Source organism: Arvicola amphibius, chromosome 8, assembly GCF_903992535.2.
Source record: "Arvicola amphibius chromosome 8, mArvAmp1.2, whole genome shotgun sequence".
NCBI lineage: Eukaryota > Metazoa > Chordata > Mammalia > Rodentia > Cricetidae > Arvicola > Arvicola amphibius.
The window spans coordinates 104,317,118-104,340,942 of record NC_052054.1 but is presented as its reverse complement, the minus strand read 5'-3'; the positions used below and the strand labels follow the sequence as shown (position 1 = coordinate 104,340,942).

General features: G+C 48.2%; 1 protein-coding gene across 1 annotated transcript in view; it reads left to right on the top strand.

The window, feature by feature from the left end:
* Window positions 1-23,178, top strand: part of Inpp5d (inositol polyphosphate-5-phosphatase D) — a 112,292-nt gene extending 89,114 nt beyond the window's left edge. The window contains exons 16-27 of the mRNA XM_038339125.1: window positions 571-679; window positions 831-919; window positions 3,510-3,591; window positions 6,624-6,713; window positions 8,887-9,000; window positions 10,291-10,373; window positions 11,210-11,297; window positions 12,196-12,345; window positions 13,355-13,451; window positions 15,545-15,820; window positions 19,940-20,534; window positions 22,136-23,178. Of these exons, the coding sequence (XP_038195053.1) occupies window positions 571-679; window positions 831-919; window positions 3,510-3,591; window positions 6,624-6,713; window positions 8,887-9,000; window positions 10,291-10,373; window positions 11,210-11,297; window positions 12,196-12,345; window positions 13,355-13,451; window positions 15,545-15,820; window positions 19,940-20,534; window positions 22,136-22,138 (1,776 nt within the window). The 3' untranslated portion in view covers window positions 22,139-23,178. The remainder of the gene's footprint in view (window positions 1-570; window positions 680-830; window positions 920-3,509; window positions 3,592-6,623; window positions 6,714-8,886; window positions 9,001-10,290; window positions 10,374-11,209; window positions 11,298-12,195; window positions 12,346-13,354; window positions 13,452-15,544; window positions 15,821-19,939; window positions 20,535-22,135) is intronic.
* Window positions 23,179-23,825: the final 647 nt, after the last annotated feature.

Below are 23,825 nucleotides of genomic sequence, written 5' to 3'. Positions count from 1 at the left end.
ACACCAAGGCCAGCACACACCCCCATCCACCCCCAATGTGCTAGACACCAAGGCTAGCACACCCCCCATCCACCCCCAGTGTGCTAGACACCAAGGCTAGCACACACACCCCCACCCCCAGTGTACTAGACATCAAGGCCAGCACACTCTCTACTCCCACCGCCAGGGTGCTAGACACCAAAGCCAGCAACCCCCTACCCCCCAGGGTGGCACCAATTTTTCCTGGGTGGGTGTCCAAGAGGGTGATGCTCAGAGCCAGGAACTCCTGGGCCACTTGTGGATTTTCAGCTGGATATCCTTGTTCTCACAGAAAGATCCAGAGAAAGCAAAGGAAATATGCTACCTATCTCATGAAGTATTAATAACAGTGGTATTTAAAAGCCAGTACACAAAAACAACAAATCCCACATGCAGATTTGGGTGAGCCTGGAGCTAGTTCTGGTGATGTCACAGCCCTTCCAGACTTTCCTTAACCTTGCAGCAACCCAGACGGCTGGGGCCCGGGCCTTGGTATGGTCAGGGAGAAGTCTGGTGAGGAATGGGATCTGACCTGGCATATTCTCATTCTAGGAGGCAGAAACCATCATCCAGAAGATTAAACAGCAGCAGTATTCAGATCTGCTGGCCCATGACCAGCTGCTCCAGGAGAGGAAGGAACAGAAGGTCTTTCTGCACTTTGGTGAGAGCACACTGTCTGTCCGTCATACCCTTTCCCGCCATCTTCTCTCTGCCTGAATATCCTAACCAAGGGAAGAGCTACATCTGCAGAGGAGGGAAGCTGGGTTGGAGGCATCAGGGAAGCCAAACTGAGGGCCCTGTGTCTGTTTCAGAGGAGGAGGAGATCACCTTCGCCCCCACCTACCGATTCGAAAGACTGACCCGGGACAAGTATGCCTACACGAAACAGAAAGCCACAGGGGTGAGTCCTCCTAGAAGCCACTCTCCTGCCCCGTCCCACTTCCTTTGCCCACCCTACCATTCCATGGCGGTTCCTAGAAAGTGGGAAGCATCCTCTATCACAAGGCAACAACAAAAACAAAAATTAGAATACACATGCAGGGGCTGGGGATGTAAGTCAGTCGGGAGAGTGCTTGTCTAGGTGCACAAAGCCCTGGATTCCATCTCCAGCCTCAAGCCAGGCTGGGACCCTGCATCTCTAACCCCACCTCAGGAGTTCAAGGTCATCCTTGACTACACAGTGAGTTTGAGGCCAGTCTGGACTTCATGAGACTGTCTCCAAAACCAAAATTTTCACATGTAAAAACTGCCACCAACTTGCACATGCAAAAAGCTAAACTAATAATGGCCCCAGTCTAGGATGCTGAGAGAATTTTAAAGCATCGGTTCTTAACTGTACCGAAAAGCTAATTTTAAAGATTTAATTATTTTTATTTTATATTGTGGGTGTTTTTGCCTGCATGAATGTCTGTGAACAACATGAATGCAAGGCCCACAGAAGCCAGAATGTGGTGTCAGATCCCCTGGAACGGGACTTAAAGAATGGTTGTAAAATGCCATGAAGACACTGGGAACCAAACCCAGAGCCTTCCACAAGACCAACCAGAGCTCTTACCACTGAGCATTGACTGCAGCCCTGTAAAGCTGATTCTAAAACAAACAAAGCCCTCCACCCAAAATCTGTTAGCCAGGGTTGAACAAGTTCCAGCGCATCTTAGTGTGATGGCGCATGCTTGAAATCTCAATACCTGAGAAGCTTAAGTGGGAGAATTATGGGTTCAAGGCCAGCTTGGACTATACCGCTAGACTCCAAAACAACACCAGCAAAACTGGTTTCTTTGCTAAAGGGCTAATCAGAGCCTATAAGAGCTTCTGAACATTATAGTTCTCCATAGGTAAAACTAAACTGATCACAGGATAACTACTAATATATTAACAAGGCCACTCCTATTGAAAGGACAGCGTTTGGGGAAAGATGCAATAACATACTCATGTATTCAAAGAGTTTCTGATGGGTGAGGAACTCTCCTAAGTGAAGAGAGGTCAGAACCGAATGAACATTGGCCCCAGGCTATTTATAGGAAGAGAGAGAGAAGACAAGCTTGCCATTGAGTACCCCAATAGAACATGATGTCATGAGGAGCGGGCAGAGGAGGAGACGACCATTGGTCAGGAAGGATGGGGTGGCTTCTTAAAGATGCCATCTGAGGTGTCTGGAAGGGCAGCGGGAGTTTGGACCTGGAGGTATGAAGGGAGGGAGATGACACATTTCAAGTTCAAGGAGCCACTAGAGAGAGCCCAGCCAAGCAACAAGTTCTGGATGTCAGTCCCTTTTCTGGGGTCCAACCCAAGGCTGTCAACCTAGACAAGTCCAGGAATAAGCAGTACGAGATGACGGGCACTGAGAGTTGCTTCGGCTAAGGATGCAGAGGGAAGGCTCAGAACCCTGTGTAGATGAGATCTTGACACTGCCTGGTCCCGGGGGCCAAAGACAGCAAAATGGAAGGGGAATGCGAGATGGACTGCTGGGAGGTCTAGCAGGAAGGAAGAAGGGGTCCAGGTGCAAGGCGAATTAACCTCATTCACAGCAGGACACCAGGACATCCGAAAGTGTAGAGCCCAAAGAAGAGTTGAAAGAGTTGGAGAGGACTGGAGAGATGGCTCAGCGGTTAAGAGCATTGTCTGCTCTTCCAAAGGTCCTGAGTTCAATTCCAGCAACCACATGGTGGCTCACAACCATCTAAATGAGATCTGATGCCCTCTTCTGGCCTGCAGGCAGACACACAAGACAGAATATTGTATACATAATAAATAAATAAATAGATAAATATTTAAAAAAAGAAAGAGTTGGAGAGCTTAACACTTAAGTGAAATAACAGACTGAGAAGTGCAGATTTCTCTCCTTTACAGAATTTAGGTTTAAATATACTAATTTCTACTTATAATCATAAAAATTCTTTTGTATTATTTGCATATAACACATACATGCAATATATATGCCATCAAAGCAGAAAGGGGGCTATGTGAGGGAAAGAAGGGGACCAGAAGAGATGGGGAGGAAGAACAAGAGAGGTACTGAGGGATGAAAATGGGCAAAGTACGATGGTGCATATTTGAAGATGTCACAATGAAACCCATTGTTATATATGCTACCCTAAGAAGAAACACTCAAGAAATAGTGTAAAGGGCTGAGATGCTCGGTCATTAGAGTACTGGATGATCTTGCAGAGAGCCCGGGTTCAGTTCCCAGCACCTACATGACTGTTCACCACTGACTATAACTCCAGTGCCAGGGGATCCAACACCCTTTTCTGACCTCTGTGGGCACTGCACACATGTGGTGCAATACATATATGCAGACAAAACACGCACATAAAATAAATGGAGTGTATTTTAGATAGTTTAAAGCTACCTGCAGGGAAATTCCCTAACGAGCCAGCAGCAATGAACTCGAGGATGGCAGATCTCCCCAGTTAATAGTGTGTGTTTTGTCTTTACTGATAACAATGGAAGTAGCGTGCATGCTGTAAAACTGTGATGTTGCTTTGCAGATGAAGTACAACCTGCCGTCCTGGTGCGACCGAGTCCTCTGGAAGTCTTACCCCCTGGTTCATGTGGTTTGTCAGTCCTATGGTGAGTGGATCACTGGGGGAATGTAGACTAGGGTTTGGGCTCTTGAGGACAGCGGCAAACCAAAGGGCTTCAGTTTGCTTGGAGTCCTAATCAGGGATCCGGATGGAGTTGGTGCATCCTTGGCCTCCCTGGGCTGCAATGCAATAAGTAGCCCTACTCAGAGAGGCATTAAAGCGCTTTCAACAGCAGCTTTCTTTCTTTCAATTGAGAATTTTATATAGTTGTGTGTGTTCTGATCAAATCCACCCCCACCTCCTCCCCTCCAGTTCCTTTCCAATCCCTCATAGCATTCTACCCTCCCAATTTCATGGACTTTCTCTCTTTTTTAAAACCCACTCATTCCACTTAGTGCTGTCTGTCTGTGGGTGGGTGGAGAACCTACTGGAACATGGGTAGCCTTTTGGAGAACCAAATTCCTGAAGAAAATATTCTGTCTCTCCCTCAGTAGCCATCAATTACCAGTGACTCCTCAGCTAGGGTGAGACTTCATGAGTCCCTCGCCCATCCATGCTGGGATTTCGGGTGGCTTGATCTTGTGTGGGTCTTGTACATGCAGCCAAAGCTGTTTTGGTTTGCTCTCATATTTAACAAATGTTTCACTGCCTATGTCCACTCCCCTGGGCTCTTACAATCTTTCCGTCCCCTCGTCGGCAATGATCCCTTAGCCTTGGAAGGAGTAGGTGTGATATGTCCCACTTAGAACTGAACACTCTGTAGTCTTTTGCTCTGCATATTGACTACTTGTGGGTCTCTGTGTTAATCGCCATCTACTGCAAAAAGAGGCTTCTCTGATGTGGGCTAAGAAATGTACTAATTTAGGGATATAAAGAGAATAACTTAAAGAACAATATAGTACTATGTTAATTTATAAGAATAATAGTAGCAGATTCTCCCTTAGAGCATGTGGCCCAACCAGTCACAGGTTTTTGGCCCAGCTAACAGTAACAGACATGCGCTCTGTCTGGGGTTGGGGGCATCAAATTCAATCAGAAAGTGGTTGGTTACTCCCATGACATTTATGCCACTATTGCACCAATGGGTATATCTTTCCAAGCCAGTTGTCACTGTGACTCACAAGGTTCACAGATGGCTAAGACTGCTGAATATTTTTCTCCCCTAATAGCATAGATAGGAGCTTCTGGTACTATTCTTTTTTAAAGAACCATACTGAGTTTGAGCCATATAAAAGTGATATTTTTGCAGGCATAAAGCAGGCAACCACCAGGGAGTCTCATGGTTCAGCCTAATACATATCATTAAATGTGTTCATGTGGATTTGGGGGGCCTAAGATTGTTTCACTATGGGGATAGAGATATGGCTCAGCGGTTAAGAGCACTTACTGATCTTCCAGAGGACCTGAGTTTGGTTCCCAGCATACTTACTAGATGGCTCACAACTAACTATAACTCCAGCTCCAAGAGATGCAATTCCCTCTTCTAGCCTCCAGAGGCATCTGTGTACACACACACACACACACACACACACACATACACACACACACATACACACACTTTAAAAGACATCACTAGTTCCTAGTCACTGGCACTCAACCCTCATCCCACAATGCACCACAAATGAGCAATCCACAAGCCAGAGACCCCTGATAGGCAGTTCATGACCCATACTTGTTCAGCTGAGCCCTCATACCTACCCATCTTCAGAGTAAGGAAATAGGTTGAGGGAGTTTTGCCACTGTCTGGTTCCACCCTCCCTGGAGACTTAAACTCTGATCCCACAAATGAAGTTGGCTCCTGTTCTCTTGATCTGTTCGTGTCTACTGTCCCACTGGGATAGTTTAGCATATGCATTACAGCCCCCCTCCCCACCCCCTTCTCTTGAGCTCTGGCTCCCAGAAGACTTCATGCAGCATCTTTAGATGTGTGGCACAGCCGCGTCTCTTACACACTCAGCTTACACTCTTACCTCTCTGACACTTCTATACTCATAGCTTCAGCCAAGGCACTATTCTGCCTTCAGAACCTGAAAATGGGACAGGAGCTATGTATAGCTCAGGGGTAGAGTATTTTCCTGCCTTGCATGAGGCCCTGGCTTCAATCCCCACTACTGCCCAAACCAGCGGAAAAAATAAACAAAGACAGAAAGTACCCATTTCTCATCCTTTACCCAGACTCCCTGAGTATTTCCTGTTTGCGCTCCCCCACCCATACCTGAGCTCTGCATTATACACGTTAACTCTTACTACACTGACTGCCTATAACACAGAGTCAATCACATGGATACCTACGCCCCAAATCCTGCAGCCCTAAGGGTCCTCTCACTTTCTGTCTCAGAAGATCGGTCAGCTATCTCCATCAGTCTGCTGCCTCTGCAGAGGTCCAAATGATGGTGGAGGCTCATAGAATTACCACTGTCTCTTTGGACCCTAACCTTAGCCTTCAGACCTGCTCCATAGTGCAGGTTTTAGGAAAGGGGAAGGAGATGGGTCTGGAAGTGGCAGCTGGGGTTGAGGAGAGCATACATCCTACACATTACCCAGTGTGTGATGGGCAAAAAGGAAAACCAGCTCACATGTAAGGCTGTATTGTCTTCCATGGGAGGCTGAAGACATAATATTTTGCTAATATTCTGTTGAGTACCAGAGGACACAGTAGAAGGGTTTAAGGAGTTGGAGGTGGAGGAGGTCAAGAAGGGGCCAAAAAAAAAAAAAAGAAAATTTATGTCTAGGATGTAAGGGAGGACTGGGAGCCCGGGTTTTCTTGCAGCTCTAACATAATTAGGTGTACCAGCAATCTATTCCTGCATAACTGAGTCCCAGTTCTCCAAACACCAAATCCTTTGCTCACCATCCTCTGGGCTGGGTTGAACTTGGATAGCTCATTGCTGCTGTTTGGTGTCAGCTGGCCACACTGAGGTAGTTAGTCAGAACTAGAGGGTCGACTGGCTGTCAGTAAGGGTGATGGTGATAACTCCTGACAAGGTCCCGGTCTGTCCCTGCTGTGGGCTTGCCATCCATGCCTTGGTCAGAAGGCCGTCCCCATCCCTGCTTAGAAATACCATCCCTCCTTTGCAGGCAGCACCAGTGACATCATGACGAGCGACCACAGCCCTGTCTTTGCCACATTTGAAGCAGGAGTCACATCGCAGTTTGTCTCCAAGAATGGTAAGCAGTGGGCAGCATTGGCTTTTCTTGTTTTCCTCACAGACAAGGGCCCTAGCGCATTTATTCTCCGGTTGCGACTACCACTTGTCCATGTTAGAAATAGGTCCATCCTTTCCACAGGACCACAGGCTGCCTGCCTGGTCTCTTCATGTCCAGGCAGGCCATGTCACAATCTCATTCCAGAAAACCTACTTTTGAAACTCATTTTGGCGTAGTTAAAAGCGGGTGGTTGTAAATCGGTGTCTACCAAGGTATGGGCTACCTAACCCCAAAGAAGGTTCTGGGCCGGGGATACATGGGTGAATGGTCATTCATGGTATATAGACTTTAGTGTGTTTTAAATATGTCTCTTCTGGATAAGCAAGTACGTCAGTTTCCTCCAATCGTGGCATATTTTATTTAATTACATCTAAGTTTAAACACTGGCTCTAATTAAAGAAAATATTAAGCCAGCGTTAGTGTGGCTGCATAGTAGGTGGAGATGGTGAAAAGTATGGAGGTGGGATGCAGATGAATGAGTCCCGGGAGACTGGAAGAATAAACTGATGCTTAGAGATGCAGTTATGTTTTCAAACTGCCCAGCCCAGCCCTGGTTGCCAGGCTACCCTTGTACCAGGCGGGGCTGTGGCCTCTTAACAAGTCCATCCAGCCCTGATCTTCGGTCATCAGGAAGCCATGTTGTCATCCCCTCTGCCCACTCTTGACAGATAACTGAATTTGGGATCCTGAGGGTGAGGCACCAAATACAGGCAGAGAACAACTGTGTTCCTCTGTTCCCTCTGTGCTGAGACACATAGACGAAGCGAAATCATTGTCTTCCTAGGATACCCTTCTCCCTACCATTGGATCAAACATCTGTGGGTCTGATGTGACCCACCTTCGCCACCCATGTCTTCTCCCTGTCCTATCTCCTTCCTACATCTGGCCATCTTTGTTCCACCACCTTGCTAGCCTGTGGGCTCCACCTCTTCCCCGCTCACACCCGTCTCCCCTTTCTCTGAGTTCTACAGTATTGGTGGAGTAGTCGCCTCTCCTCTGTCACCGGGTAAAGCATCTTCATTTTCGGGCTGGGTTTGCTTCTGCTGGGGGTTCAGTACATAGCAGACGCTTGATAATATCGATAATATCCACCAGTGTTCCTGCACGGAACATTTGCCTAAGCAGAACCTGGCCAAGATGCTGTGGGGTTTAGAAGAAAGGAAAGAAGGAAGGTTGACAGGTGTGGTGGCGGTTACTCTCACGTGGCCTAGAAATTTATATGGGAAGACAGAACATTTGCTTAAAACCAGTTCAAAATGAAGCGTAGTGGCACACACCTTTTTGTCCCAGCACTTAGGAGCCAGAGGCAACAGGCCCAGAAGTTCAGTGTCATTCTTAGCTACATGGTTAGTCTGAGACCAGTTTGGGGTACATATAAGACTCTGTCTTACAAAACAATAGCAGTGATAGAAACCAGTGGAGGTGTGTAAATTAACGCAGTGATGAGCATGTTAGCTGAGACCAACAAGTCCTAGAGCACAGAGTAAAAAGACTGGGTATAACTATGCCAATGGTGAGGGTAGATCTCCCTAGCTGTGGACTCAAGACAGCAGGTTTGAATGTTGAACCTAAACAGTTAAATAGCTATTTAAATAGCTGTATGAGCTCTCTGTCAGAACTAATGGGGAAATCTGGGTGTGCTGGCTCATACCTTTAACCCTAGCAATTGAGAACTTGATGCAGGAGGATCACAAGTTTGAGGCCAGCCTTGGCTACGTAGTGAGTTCTAGCTAGCAAAAGAAAGGGAGGGAGGAAGGAAAGAAGGAAGGAAAAGAAAGAGTATTAGTTAGTAGGTGAGATTGAGGGGGTTGCCTTAGGCTATACGGATTTGTTCGCAAAACTGGCGTTAAAATTTGGGTTCTTGCTGTCTTAACTCCTTCTGCTCTACATCCTTCATGGCCAGCCTGCGACAGATTAGAGAGGCTGTGGCCACCAGGGATGCTGAGCTTGCATGGTGAGTCATGAAGCTTTAAGGAAAATCTCTCCTCCACTTGGACATTCCCCATCCTTGGGCCCTCAGAGGGAGCCCAGCATGGTGGGTGGACACAGAGAAAAGAAGCCCTGGAGAGAAGCTGGGAGGAACCTCCATCTCCAGGAACAGGGTGCAGATAAATGCCTGGTCTCCCTACTCCAGGTCCTGGTACTGTGGACAGCCAAGGGCAGATCGAGTTCCTTGCGTGCTACGCCACACTGAAGACCAAATCCCAGACGAAGTTCTACCTGGAGTTCCACTCCAGCTGCCTAGAGAGTAAGTGGCCTTGTAAACCACCCTGAGGGGTGATTCTTTCACACAAGTGTCTTCTTCGTTAATGATTGATTCCCCCACTCAGTTTCTTCTCTCTCTGATGAAGATTCACAGATGGGCCTCAGTGGGTCCAGCGAAGTAGGCTACAGGTGGGTTACCTAAGGGACAACCTGGTACCTGTGAGGCCCCTTCTCCACCCCTGTGGTCCATGCTTCACTGCCCCAGCCCTGGAGATGGGGCAGCCACTAGTATACTGACCCCTCTGTCCCCTGGCTTCTCTATCGCTATTCTCTAGGCAGACCCACTTGAATTTCCACCAAGCTGGGCTCTTCTACTCAGTTTTGTCCTGGGCAAAGCTCCAGAGCTCTGAAGATCAGATGGGGTCTTAACAGTTGCTGCTGCCTTCCTGATGTAACCCTGGGCCCCCTCGCCCTTTCTATATCGTGGCGCTTTCATTGTGGGACTCACTGTAGCCGGAAGCAAGGTAGCACGGTTCCATTTCAGGTGGTCATGTTGAGCACCTGGTGTGCTTACAAGGAATCCTTTCTCTACAGCATCTCCAGGCATATTGCCTGAGACTCCCGTGCAAGAGAACTACACGACACGCTTTCTAGTTCTCCCTGGGGTGGTCTCAGGAGTGGTGGGGGAAGGGTATGAACCAATTCTGTAAATAGGCATGGACTCCTTACTTCTAAAGCCCAGGGGCTGCCAGCCAGAATTCTGCCCCCTCATACCTTTCTGTGCCTTCCTGCTTCCATCCATCCCAGCCCTTCCCAGGGATAATGCCACCTTCACCAGAACATCCTGAAGCCTCAGTTCAGCAGGCAGGGTCAAAACAGTTCCAACAGGGATGAGGGGTTTTGTGCGGGTGTTTTAAATAAACTCTCGAGACATTTGCATAGATTTCTATGGAAACAGCATATTAGGAAGCTTAAATTAGAATTTCAAAAGGCTGCTATCTTGAGTGGCGTGGGATGAGCTGTCATGCTTCCCAATCTTCTTGCCTGTGGTGTGATGACTTCTTTGTTGCCTGGTATATGCTGCAAAGAAGAGTCAGAAAGGAGGGGGAATCTCTCTGATTTTCCTAAAAATAGAATTCAACTGTTGGCAAATGACCATCCCTTGAACAAAAACAGAATCCCCAAGGAACCTGATTCCTAAATGGTACTGAAGCCCTAGAGACTTCCAAAGAAAGAAACAATCTTCTGTGGTCCAAGGAAGGTGACCCTTGGAGTCTTGTCTGTCTGGTCCTTGCTCTGTGGTCTGCAAACCCAGCTTATGATCCTCCAACAGGTTTTGTCAAGAGTCAGGAAGGAGAAAACGAAGAGGGAAGCGAAGGAGAGCTGGTGGTGCGGTTTGGAGAGACTCTTCCAAAGGTAATACCGGAAGAGAAGGTGCCTTTGGGGGTGGGGGCACAGCAATGGAGGCCAGCATGCCGCCATAGCAGCAGGCCTGCCGAGATGGTAGTCATCCCAAACCAAGGCCAAAGAGGCCAGCATAGAGACTTTGTTCTCAGGTGATTTAAGGCATACTTTTCAGCATGGATAAGCTACTGTAGTATTCCTAAGTGATTTTCAGCCCCTAGTACGCCCATTCCCCCTTCAGTTCTTACTACTGACTGGGTGCTTGTAGTACCTGAGATCGAATCTAAGCATGTGCCAGGCAAACACTCAACCATTGTGCTATGTCCCTGATATCTCTGAACAATCTTTAGCCGCAGGAAGTTGGGGCAATGCTGGCATTCAGGAGTCTGTCACTTACCAAGCCACACCATTAGCAAGCCACAGGATACTTTAAGCCCAAATGAAGGTCTTTGGCAAGGAAACACATTTCTCCAGATGAGGAGCAGTCCCGTAGTAACCTCTTTATATGCAGCTGCAGACCTTGGAGGGGCTGGAGAGGAAGGATGGAACTGCAGGCTTCTTCCCTTGGCCCCTAGAATAAACAAAGAAGGGCAGGAAGAATGGAGACCGTGGACAAGGGGCCTGGAAGCTCAACCCGGTTGGGGGTGGGGGAGAAAGTTATTCCCCACTTACATGAGCAATGGGCTCCTCCTGCTCTCTCGGGCAGGGAAAGTCAAGACTTGAGTTTGGTTGAAAGAACATCTTCAGTTCCATCTTCTTGTGTATTCTAACATCGAGACTGGTGGGCCACATCCACCTGTCCCTACCTGTTCCCACCTGTGGACTCTAATCTGGTGCCTCCTCTGCAGCTAAAGCCTATTATCTCTGATCCTGAGTACCTACTGGACCAACACATCCTAATCAGCATTAAGTCCTCTGACAGCGATGAATCCTATGGTAAGCATCCCAGGCCAGGGACCTTCCCTGGCCGTTAGCCTCAACCTCTAAAGTGACTCAGTTATTAGTGATAGTGACTCAGTCTTCCAAGAAAGCCCGTCTGCCATTTCCCATCATACCACCATGCTGCCTCTTATTCTGTCCCTTGGCTGCCGGAAGATATTTTCAGAATGGGTTATCATCCCTGCTCCTTGTGACTTCACAGCCAGCAACCTCCCTTTTAGCCTTGCTGGATGAGCTGCAGGCACTATATAATTTAATCTTGACAAGACCTTCAGAGGCAGGTTCTATTCCCCAATGAGCAAACAGGTAAACTGTTTACTGTATGAGGCTCATAAAGGTCAGGTGACTTGTCCGGATCACACGGTCAGTCATCATCTAAGCTGTGACGTGAACCTGAGTCTTCCTGGGCCACCACACCTCTCTTGTGTCCCCAGCCATCTCCTCAGACCTAGGTACAGAATAGCAGCCCCTCCCTGCTGCCAAGGTGACTCTCTAGTCTGTCTCCCTCTCATTTCAGACTTTCCCTTGTATAGATGCTTTAGACTGACCTATGCTCTTACCCGCTCATCTAGTTTTATTTCCTGTGCTGTTGCAAACCTTGGGAAGTAAGCTTTCCCTCCAGCAATCAGATTAGCATTTAATGCTGTTTCTTAGATGGATTTTCTAGGATCTAATTTTTCTTTCCATATTGATCTGTATAGAGTTCTTTCTCCTATGAGGCTTGAGACACTTTCCCCTCGTTGCTAAGGCATTGATGGAATGGGTTTGTCAGTTAATCCTGCCTGGTCGATTGCTTCAAGGATTGGCTCCCAGGGCTACAGCTACATCTCTAGGCATGTTCCATGTCTGTCTCATGCCGTGGTTTTCATGTTCATGTTGTCTGTCCTCTCCCCAGGTGAAGGCTGCATTGCCCTTCATCTGGAGACCACAGAGACTCAGCTTCCCATCTACACCCCTCTCACCCACCACGGGGAGATGACTGGCCACTTCAGGGGGGAGATTAAGCTGCAGACCTCACAGGGCAAGATGAGGGAGAAGCTCTACGGTAGGCCAGCCCCTTCCCAACCTTCCAGGGGCTACTGCACTAGGGACAGGCATGCGCTCTCTCTCAGCAAGGCTATCAAGTGTTCTGTGATCCACACCCTCAGCATAGAACATGGTTGGAAAGCCTCGAGGGTAGCGCGGTGGTACACACTTGTTATCCTGACACTTGGGAGGCTGAGGCAGGAGGATAGTGAGTTCAAGGCTAGCCTGGGTGACAGAGTGAGATGATGTCTTTGACGAGAACAAAAATGGCTTCTTATGTATCTCTCACAGCAGCCCTGGGAGCTAAGTGTGGTCGCCTTGACTTGGCAGACAGGGAAACTGAGGCATAGTTAGGCTAGGTGACTGGCAGAAGGTTACGAACTCAGGAAGTGGCTAAGATAAGGTTCACCCAGGGCCAAGCAGGAGTTGGTAGGCACAGTGGTTGTTTGCCTGTTATGGAAATAGTGAGAATAGAACTCACAGCACAGGAAAGCGAGGCTCCCCATGCCAGGGATGGCCCTAGTGCACCAAGGGCCACTGCTTCTGTCCTTGTGACTCCCCTGTGCCCTGAGAGAGATCTTTCCTCTAGCAGGACAGTGGGTTGAAGAGATGGTGGTCATCACCTAGCAGTCATATGCCAGATTCAGAAATAAAGTCGGGGGTCCCTTTAAGCCCCTTAAACAGATTAGCGCTGCATGTGAGGTACTCTTACGGAGTGACCTAGTAGTGTTCATTTTGTTCTCATCTGACAAGAAATGTCTGCTTTATCCCTGGCTAAGCTGACAAGTTAGAAATATTCCATGAAGTAACAAGAGTCATAAGTACCTGTTCTCCTTCAGGACGCATGGCAGACGTCATTAACCAGTCACCAAGCATAAAGATTTTGAAGCCTAAAAACCTTGCTTGAAATTCCTCTGCCTGTATTTACTTTGCAGATTTGGTCTGCAAATGGATGCCACTTTGCCATGTCTAACCCATGTGCTGGCCTGGCACTCACATGTTTTCCTTTCCTGAACCTTCTCCTCCAGATTTTGTGAAGACAGAGCGGGATGAGGCCAGTGGAATGAAGTGCCTGAAGAACCTCACCAGCCATGACCCCGTGAAGCAGTGGGAGCCTGCCGGCAGGTAGATGACACTCGCCAAATCCCGCTACAGCCTGGCGGTTTATGTGAACCAGAGTCCGGGAGAGGGTGAAGTGGGACACAGGAAAGCCAAGGTCAGAGGAGAAGGGATGCTGCGGTCCAGCCGCTCTCTGCTCGCTTACTTCAGTTCCTGAGTTCAAGTCCCTGTCTTTGGGGAGATCAGCATGGCTATGGCAAAGGCGTAGAGGCTCTTCCATGTTGAAACAGTTCAGTTCAAGTGTCCCTTAATAAATCAATGTAGCTAGAGAGATGGCTCAGAGGTTAAGAGCACTGATTGTTCTTCCAGAGGTCCTGAGTTCAATTCCCATCAACCAAATGGTGGCTCACAACCATCTATAATAAAATCCGGTGGCCTCTTCTGGCCTGCAGGCATACACGCAGACAGAACACTGTAAACAAAATAAATAAATCTTTGTCGGGCGATGGTGCATGCCTTTAATCCCAGCACTCGGGAGGCAGAGGCGGGCAGATCTCTGTGAGTTTGAGACCAGCCTGGTCTACAAGAGCTAGTTCCAGGATAGGCTCCAAAGCTACAGAGAAACCCTGTCTCAAAAAACCAAAAAAAAACAAAAAACAAAAAAGAAGTAAATACAGTATAGGCCATGACCTAGGTACACCACCAGACAGTGGAAGGATGTGGAGTCCAGGAAGAAGGAATTATAGATGACTAAATAATTCCAGGGCAAAAACCTGGCCCCGGGGAGGGCCAGGAACACAAGTGTCAAAGATTCCCCATCTGTGACTTCCTAGTTTCATTTCTGCCACTGTGACACATACCCTGATAAAAAGCAGCAAGAGGACCAAAGGGTTTATTTGACCTTCAAGCCCACATTATAGTCCATTGTTGTGGAGAAGTCAAGGCAGGAACTTAAAGTATTACAGTGACGGTCAAGAGCAGAGAGAATAAATATGCGCACCCTTGCTTGCTCCCAGCCCAGCCTAGAAAATGGCACTGTCCACAGTAGGCTGGGTTCTACATTAACAATGAAAACAAGTCCCCATAGACATAGACCAAACTGGTCTAGATAGTTCCTCATTCAGACGTCTCCCACGGGATTCTGGATTGTGTCAAGAGGACACTAAAACTAACCAACACAGAGAGCTGCGGTGACACCCGCCTTTAATTCTTCAGCCCTCCAGAGGTAGAAGCAATGCCTATCTCTGTGAGTTCAAGGCTAACCTTTTCTACACGGTGAGTTCCAGGATAGACAGAGCTAGGTTATGAAAACCTGTCTCCAGAGAAAAAAAAACAAAAACAAAACAACCTACCAACATGGTGACTAACAGGAAACACTAAATTGAGAATAACTTGGACGTTCCGGCCTCTATTATTAAAGGACAGCATTTCCTAATAACCAGAATCACCTCTGTTTCCTAATGTGGTCTTGTTAGTCCTCCCTGAGATGGAGTCCGGCGGGGAGCATGGTGTGGTGTAGCCTCAGCTAGGTCTGGCTACCTATTTTAAACCCAGTTTTGACCGCTGCCTTTCTTAACTCCTCTAGCCTCGGCCTCCGTAACTGCGCTTTCAGCTTGTCATTCTGGTGCCTTACACAGGATGTGCAAACCCACATGTCCCACGTGGACTCTCCCCTCCCCCGAACACACACACACACACACACACACACACACAGAGAGAGAGAGAGAGAGAGAGAGAGAGAGAGAGCTCTCTCACGTTCTCATTCTCCTCTCCCCACATGCTCACTGGTCTTCGGAGAACCTTGCAACAGGCCAATCTCTCTCTCCCTGACCTCTGAGTCTTAGCCTGGAGCTTTGCCACTGCCCGAAGCGTTCGTCTTTTTCTTTCTTCTGCATTTCACCTCATTTCAATTCAAAGGCAACCCTGAGTAGCTCCTCTCCAGCCACCTTCTGCCTGCTGGGTCTCAACCTTCTTGCTCGTCTCCCCCTGATCTCTCGATTCTCTTCACTCCATCACATGCATGCATAAATGAGTGAAGGAGTTAGTGTGCCCCAGAAGTGAAGGTACCAAGAGGCTGAAAAGCCAGGGAACATTTTCTTCAGGCTGGTGCCAACCTAGAAGGGAAGAGGCCTCAGATGTACCATCACATCTTCTTACAGGGTCCCTGCATGTGGTGTCTCCAGTCTCAATGAGATCATCAATCCAAACTACATTGGTGTGGGGCCTTTTGGACAGCCCCTGCATGGGAAATCAAGCCTATCCCCAGACCAGCAACTCACAGCCTGGAGTTACGACCAGCCACCCAAGGACTCCTCCCTGGGACCCGGGAGGGGAGAGGGTCCTCCCACCCCTCCTTCCCAGCCACCTCTGTCCCCAAAGAAGTTTTCATCCTCCACAGCAAACAGAGGCCTTTGCCCCAGGATGCAAGAGGCAAGGTTAGTGCCCTCTGAATTGTGTTTTCCTGCTCACAAATGCCTGCTGGGGGCTCCCAAGGATAGCGGCCTAGAGAGGGCAGAACTGTATGTAGTAGGTTCTGCCCCCTACTATGGCTTCTGCTTGTCTAGACAATTGGTGAAACTTGATTTTAAACCCAGGGGTGGGGTGCCAAGAAGAGCATCTTATAAAACTGCATTTACTATTGGTGGGCAGTGGTGATGGCACACACCTTTAATTCCAGCACTCGAGAGGCAGAGGCAGGCAGATCTCTGTGAGTTCAGGGCTAGCCTGGTCTACATAGTGAGTTCTAGAACAGCCAAGCTACACAGGGAAACCCTGTCTGAAAAAACGAACAAAGACCTGCATTTACTGCCGGAGACATTTCTGAAACCAATGACATCCCCTGGCATCCTCCACTCCCTGGAGGTCTCTGTGGGGGAAAAGGTGGGGAGGTCTGAGTAGAAGCCTTCACCTACCCAAAATCTCTCTCTTTTCTTAAAAACGAGCATCCAGGGCTGGAGAGATGGCTCAGTGGTTAAGAGCATTGCCTGCTCTTCCAAAGGTCCTGAGTTCAATTCCCACAACCACATGGTGGCTCACAACCATCTGTAATGAGGTCTGGTGCCCTCTTCTGGCCTGCAGGCATACAGACAGAACCTTGTATACATAATAAATAAATAAATAAATAAATAAATAAATATTAAAAAATTTCAAAAAAAACGAGCATCCATGTTTTCGTAAACAAGTCTCTAGATTTTGCCATTGATGGCATTTTTTTAATTTTAATAGTTTCCTTTCCTTTTTTTTTTTTTTTTGGTTTTTCAAGACAGGGTTTCTCTGTGGCTTTGGAGCCTATCCTGGGACTAACTCTTGTAGACCAGGCTGGCCTCAAACTCACAGAGATCTGCCTGCCTCTGCCTCCCAAGTGCTGGGATTAAAGGCGTACACCACCACTACCCGGCTTCCATGGCAATTTTTAAAAAAATAAATTGGAACTAGAAATCCAAAATGAAGGCAGAACTGTCACCCTACCAAGAGATTGGCCAAAACTGGCTTAGGAGGAAGAACCACACAGCCCAGGGATGAAGTCATTTAGCAGCCGAGGGAAACACTAGGTGGGGTATCTCATTCCTACAGGATAACAGATAGCCAAGAGTCATCCGAACTCAGGAACAGTGACGTAGACGCATCTCCCCTCACAGCTGCCTTAAACTCTTTGTGATGACACAGGCTGCCTTGTGCGGCCTCTTTCCTGGGTGCTATTTTCTTTTCTTTCCTCCTCAGGACTTCAGTTCCTGAGTGGAGCTCACTGACAGTAATCAGGAGCCAATGCTGGGGCATCATTCACAGTGTGGTTCTCCTCCAAGCCCTCCAAGTCAAATGCCCATGCCAGGCCTGCCCAGGATAGTATCTGGAGAGGCACTGATACTCCCATGCCTTAGCTGTTGCCTCGAACTAGCTGAAAGTGATTGGGGGTGGGGGGTGGGGGCAGGTCCTTGAACCTAGCCAACTCTAAAGCGAGCCTCAGTATCCCTCCCTGGGGATGAGGACCAAGGTCTCCATCCAGTAGGTACTGAAATGCCCAGTTTGACAAAGGAAGTCTCTTTAGTCACCCTAGAGAAACAGTCACAAAGAAAACAGAAGTTCATGGTGTAATCCTCCGAGGCTCCCAAGGTAGAGGTCACTCCATGCTTCACACCATGAACTGAGTTTGGTGAGAACATGTTCCCTCCAACCCTGGGTGGCAGCATCCTTCAGGGCTCCATAGGATGAGGTTCTAAGCTCACCTCTCACCAAGGAGAGAATTAAAAGCAAAAAACCCTTGAAGGCCCCATACCTGCTGCTCCAAGTACCCAGCTCAGCCTGAATAAAGGCAGTGGGGTATCCCAGTACTTCAGGGTCCTCCCACCACTCCTGCAAGGCTAGGGGACAATAGCCACCCATCCCAGGTAGACACAGGCTTCCCCAATTTTAGCACTTAAGTCCCATCTCCTGGGAAACACTTCAATCCTTGCAAGCGAGGCTGGCTGCTGTCCAAGGTCAAGGCTGTGTGATGAGAAAGAAGCCTCTGCTGGGACCCTGGCCGACATCCAGAGTCTGCTGCATGAGAACAGACTGTCCCCTGGTTCTCTGTTACCTGTACTCAGGAGACTAAAACTCTTAAATCTAATCTATTCTTCCTAACCTCTCCCTAAGGATGGCAGAAGTACCCTGAACACCCTGCTGGAGGGAACACGTTTTAAGCTCCACCTCATTGGTTCTGTCCCCTCTCCTGCCCCCTCAGTGTCTATAGCTGAATAATCAGGTACCAAACCTTGTGGGGTTTTTCTTAATACACACACACACACACACACACACACACACACACACATTGTGTATAGGTGTTTTGCCTGCTTCTCTCTACCACATGTAGTGCCTTCAGAAGCCAGAAGAGGACACTGAATATCTGAAAACTGCAGTTACATACAGTTGTGAGCCACTATGTAGAGGCTAGGATTCGAACCTGGGTTCTTAACCACTGAACCATCTCTCCAGCCCCTGGCCTTGTGTTCTCGCTTTGTATCCAGCATTCTGTTTCATCTGTGAGCAAGTTACCCCTCTCCCACCTCTTCTGAGACCTACCCATAGTAGAGGTCTTACTTAAAGGGTCCGGACTGGTTCAAAAGTGGGTTAGAGACAAGGGATGGCTTTTGGCTTCTGTCAAGGTCTCAACGTTTCTGGGTATGTAATGTAGTGATTTCTAGTTTTTCCAAAAAGTAAAATGTGGGCTGCTGAGTTGGCTCAGTGGGTAAGGTGCTTGCCACCAAGCCTGACAGCCTGAGTTCAATCCCTGGGATGGATGGAGTGGGAGAGGAGAGTTGTCCACTATACGCTGTCCTCTGACCACCACACATGTGCCTGGCTTTCTCCTTTTTGTTTGTTGTTGTTTTGTTTTGTTTTGTTTTTTGTTTTTTGTTTTTGTTTCCTGTCTAGAACTCCAACCTGTGGAATGGTGCTGCCCACAATGGTCAAGTTTCCCCCCCCATAATTATCAAGATAATCTCCTGGAGGCTGTCCCCCAGGTCCTTCTAGACAACTGAGATTGTCACAGAAACCAGGCTTCCCAGAGCCTCTCAGTGAGAAAGCTTATGCCCCTGGAAAGAATACTATGACTATTCCCTGGGCCCAGGGTTTGTTTTGTGGGGTGCGGCAGCTCTGCTTTGTCACAGCAGTGTCTCACACATGTGTGGTGGCTTCTTACATGTCACCCTTTCTTCAAAATATCTCCAGGGATATCCCACTTGTTCATGGATGCTGGGGTTCAAACGGAATTAAGGATGCCTCTGAGAACATGGGAAAACTTGAAATACCATAGTACCGTCCTCTCTCCCTGTTCCATTCTCCCCAACACACACACTTCTCTCCCTCCCTCCCTCCCTCCCTCCCTCCCTCCCTCCCTCCCTCTCTCTCTCTCTCTCTCTCTCTCTCTCTCTCTCTCTCTCTCTCTCTCTCTCTCTCTCTCTCTCTCTCTCTGATAGGGTCTCTCTATTATGTAGCTCTAGATGTGTTAGAACTCACCGTGTAGACCAGGCTGGCCTCAAACTCACAGAGATCCACCTGTTTCTGCCTCCCAAGTGCTGGGGTTAGAGGCATGTGCCACCACCACACCCAGCTCCACCCATCTCTTGTTTATGTACAAATTTTAAAAAGTTGTCACCAGTTGTGGTGACACATGCAGGTAAAATATGCTGAAGGGGTGGAGGCAGGAGGACCATGAGGCTACCCTGGACTATACTTTTAGTCTAGCACGGTATTACATGTCTGCAATCTCAATGTTTGGCAGATAAAGAAGCAGGTAGATCACTATGTATCAGCCAGGGATACATAATGAGACTCTGTGGTTTCTGTTTTTTTTTTTTTTTTTAATTAAGGTTAAGTTCAAGTAAAATTATTCCCTGGAAAATGAACAATTTGGTTGCATTTGGTATAGTACATATTATACCACAACTACTATATTTAGTTCCAGAACATGTTTATATCCTCTAAATGAAAGCCCAGAGGCATGAAGCATCTACTCCCCAGGTCCTGACTGATCGTGTTTCCGCCCCATTCTCCTCTTCTCTTCCCCATGGTTCTAGACCTGGTGACCTGGGGAAAGTGGAGGCTCTGTTACAGGAAGACCTCCAGCTGACGAAGCCAGAGATGTTTGAGAACCCGCTGTACGGGTCCGTGAGTTCCTTCCCTAAGGTGGTGCCCAGGAAAGAACAGGAGTCCCCCAAGATGCTGCGGAAGGAGCCCCCACCCTGTCCAGACACAGGAATTTCATCACCCAGCATCCTGCTCCCCAAAGTCCAAGAGGTGGAGGGTGTCAAGGGGACAAGCAAACAGGTCCCCGTGCCTGTCTTTGGCCCCACACCCCGGATGCGATCCTTTACCTGTTCCTCTTCTGCTGAGGGAAGAATGCCCAGTGGGGACAAGAACCAAGGGAAGCCCAAGACCTTAGCCAGTACCCAAGCCCCGGTGCCAGCCAAGAGGCCTATCAAGCCTTCCAGGTCTGAAATGAGCCAACAGACGACTCCCATCCCAGCTCCACGGCCACCCCTGCCAGCCAAGAGCCCTGCGGTCCTGCAGCTACAGCATTCCAAAGGCCGAGACTACCGCGACAACACGGAACTCCCCCACCATGGCAAGCACCGCCACGAGGAGGGGCTGCTTGGCAGGACTGCCATGCAGGTGTGTTGAGCCATATGTACATGTGTGCATGCATGTATTCGTGTGTGTGTGTGTGTGTGTCCTGAGAAGTGCTCTATGAAAAAGGGCTGAACTTGGGGTTTGAACCTGGCACCTCTGTGGGTGTCCCTGATAGGTCCTAAATAATTCTTTTTCTTTTTTTTTTTCTTTTTTTGTTTTTGTTTTCCGAGACAGTTTCTCTGTAGCTCCGAAGCCTGTCCTGGAACTTGCTCTGTAGACCAGACTGGCCTCGAACTCACAGAGATCCTCCTGTCTCTGCCTCCCAAATACTGGGATTAAAGGCACATCCCACCACCACCACCTCCCTGCAAATAATCCTTGAGAGGGACAGAGAAGGAGCTGTGGCTAAACCCCTAGCCCTGTAAAGTAAGGGAATCTGGGTCATTTCTGTTTTTAGTTTTATCATCCTTAATATATGCACTTAAAACATTCCTGGTATTTTAGAAACTTAAATAGCTATCCCCTTCCAATAGAGTGTATTTATTCTAGAACAAAACTAAAAAGTGATTAAAAACACAGTTGAGACTGGACATGGTCATACACCCCTATAATCCCAGCACCCTGAAAGTCTAAGGCACGAGGATCGGGTGTCCAAGGTCAGCCTGGGCTATATGGCAAGACACTATCTTAAGAAGAACACACAGCAGCAGTCTGGGAGCATAGGTTGTAGCTCAGTAGCAGCATACACGTGAAACCTCCCTGAAGCTTTCACCTGAATCCCCAGTACCACAGGAGAAAGGAACAGACCCTACAGCCAGACTGCTGGCTGTTCTGTTATTGTATAATAATAATAATAATAATAATAATAATAATAATAATAATTGTTGTTGTTTTTGTTGTTGTTTGAGACAGGATTTCTCTGTGTGGTCCTACCTGTCCTAGAACTTTCTGTGTAGACCTGGCTGGCCTTGAACAAGATCCACTCGCCTTGCCTCCTGAATGCCGGTATTAATGGCTTTTACCAACACACCTGGCCTATTATTGTATTTTATTGCAGTACTGAGGGCCAAGCTCAGGGTCTTATCCATTAGACAAATGCTGTACTGCAGCCCTGTATCCACTTTAAATCCTAAGTCTCCACTGCCCAGCTCTATGCCTTCTTTTTTTTTTTTTGGTTTTTCAAGACAGGGTTTCTCTGCAGCTTTTTTAGAGCCTGTCCTGGACCTAGCTCTTGTAGACCAGGCTGGCCTCGAACTCACAGAGATCCGCCTGCCTCTGCCTCCCGAGTGCTGGGATTAAAGGCGTGCGCCACCACCGCCCAGCTCTATGCCTTCTTAATCTGTCAAAAGGGGATACTAATGGTATCTACTGTACAGATTTATGGGGAAGAAATAGATTATGCCATACGCTGTTACTTTATGTTTTCATCTTTATAGTTATCACTCATGTTTCATGTATTATATATAACATGTATCTCTTTCATATATAGTCTATGCATATGGCATGTGAATTAGCGTCTCAGACACTGAGGACACTGTCCTAAGTATACTTTCATGTCAGCCTGATCTAGCTTACAGCACTAGGGGTCAAATGTGGCCTGGAGATAGCAAGGCCCTGATAGCTCTTCTGTTCTCATCCTACAGTGAAGTCTTGGCGAGCTGCTGCTGATGGGAGCCTGGAGGATCAGCACAGAGCAGGTCGAAGCCTCTCTCAGGATGCCTCTCCCAGGACCTCCTGCTAGCTCCTCTTGCCCAGCTTCGAGTCCAAGGCTGTGTATTTTTCAGGAAAGGGCCTCACTTTTCTGTGGTCCCAAGAGTGTGCTGGCTGCCACGCTGGGCACAGATGCTGAAGCAGGATGGCAAACACTTAACCATATGGACAGCAGACAGTCAGCCGCACCAGGGTCTCAGAACCTGGGCTCCAGGGCCTTCTTCCAGTCGCTGTTTTAAAGAAAGGAACTGAGATCCTCGTCTGGGTGAAGATATAAATAATAATAATATTAATAATAATAATGGTCAGGTGCCACGTGCTATGTTAAGTGCTCTACGGACATTTGTCAGGCTGACCTCCAGAGCCGAGGTTCCAGTCACCCTGAACCCTGGGCCCAGACCCAAATGGTCGGTCCTGAGAAGTTTAAACAAAGCATTAAGAAAGCCAACAACCCCTAGAAGTAGCCAGACTCCACCGTGGGGACCTGAAGAGTCTGTATAGCTAACTAAGGGTACAAGGAGCCCGGCCCTGTCCAACTTCAGAGATGCAAGCTGCTTTAGCTAAGGCTGGGGTTCTGTTAGTCACAGACCAGATCTGCCTGGTTTCTGTTAGTTTTTTAGTCTGCCAGAGTCGGAGGTCGGCTCCAACTCGTCAATGAAGAGATCCGGCCTCAACCTAAGACAGCCATGTCAGACTCTTGCTGAGTCTATGGCTCAATTCCCGCCTCTGCCACTATAGGTGGGCAGCTACCGCCATACCCTGGGTTGAGCCAAGCACACCCCTCCCCATAACCCCACAGCACTTCTGATGTACTGAGGAAGAATCTCTACCACTGTGCCCAGTGGCTGAGCTCTTCAGCCTGCTGTCAGGGAAAGTGAGCCTTGGTCCCAGGCTCTCCTAACCGTTCAGCCTCTTCCCAAGTTGTGTGACTCTCCTTGGTTACATCAGGAGAATAGGTCGGTGATGTCTTTTCTTGTCTTGCTTTTTAATATATCAGGATTCATGTAAGAAACCAGATCCAGAGTGTGCAGAAAAGCAAGTATGTCCCCTATGTTTCCCAGTCTGCGTGACCAATAAATTGTGCCTTTCTAACTAGGTTCTTGACTGTGTGGCATCTTCCTGATACCCAAGGCCACAATTCTTGCCTGTGCTGTAACTACGGCAGAGAGACTTTGGAGCAGGAGGAGGCAATTGAGGGTTCCTGATGGCCGGAAAGATAGTATCCTCACCATGGAGACAGTCTGAAGTTGGACGTGGACATGAACTAGGGTAGACATCAGAACTGCTTTCATACATATAGCTGCAGCCGCCCAACTTCCACAAGTGTCCTTTGACACTGGCTGACCATCAGCTCACAAGTTCTTCCCAACTGTTAGCAGTGTTGATTATTTCAGGGACAATAGGCCCATTCAAACCATCCCTAGGACGTGGGTTCACAGATTAGGGAATAGCCTCTGGCCAGAGAACCAGAATGGATACTGCTTGGTGCCACTTGCAAGGTGGCATGACCCATGTCACCATTCCTTTCATCTTGAGATATTCAGCATCTCTCCATAGAGCTCCATGGAGCAGCATCCTTGGGAGGCACTGAGCAAACCACTCATTGCCTGCTTTCATGGTCCT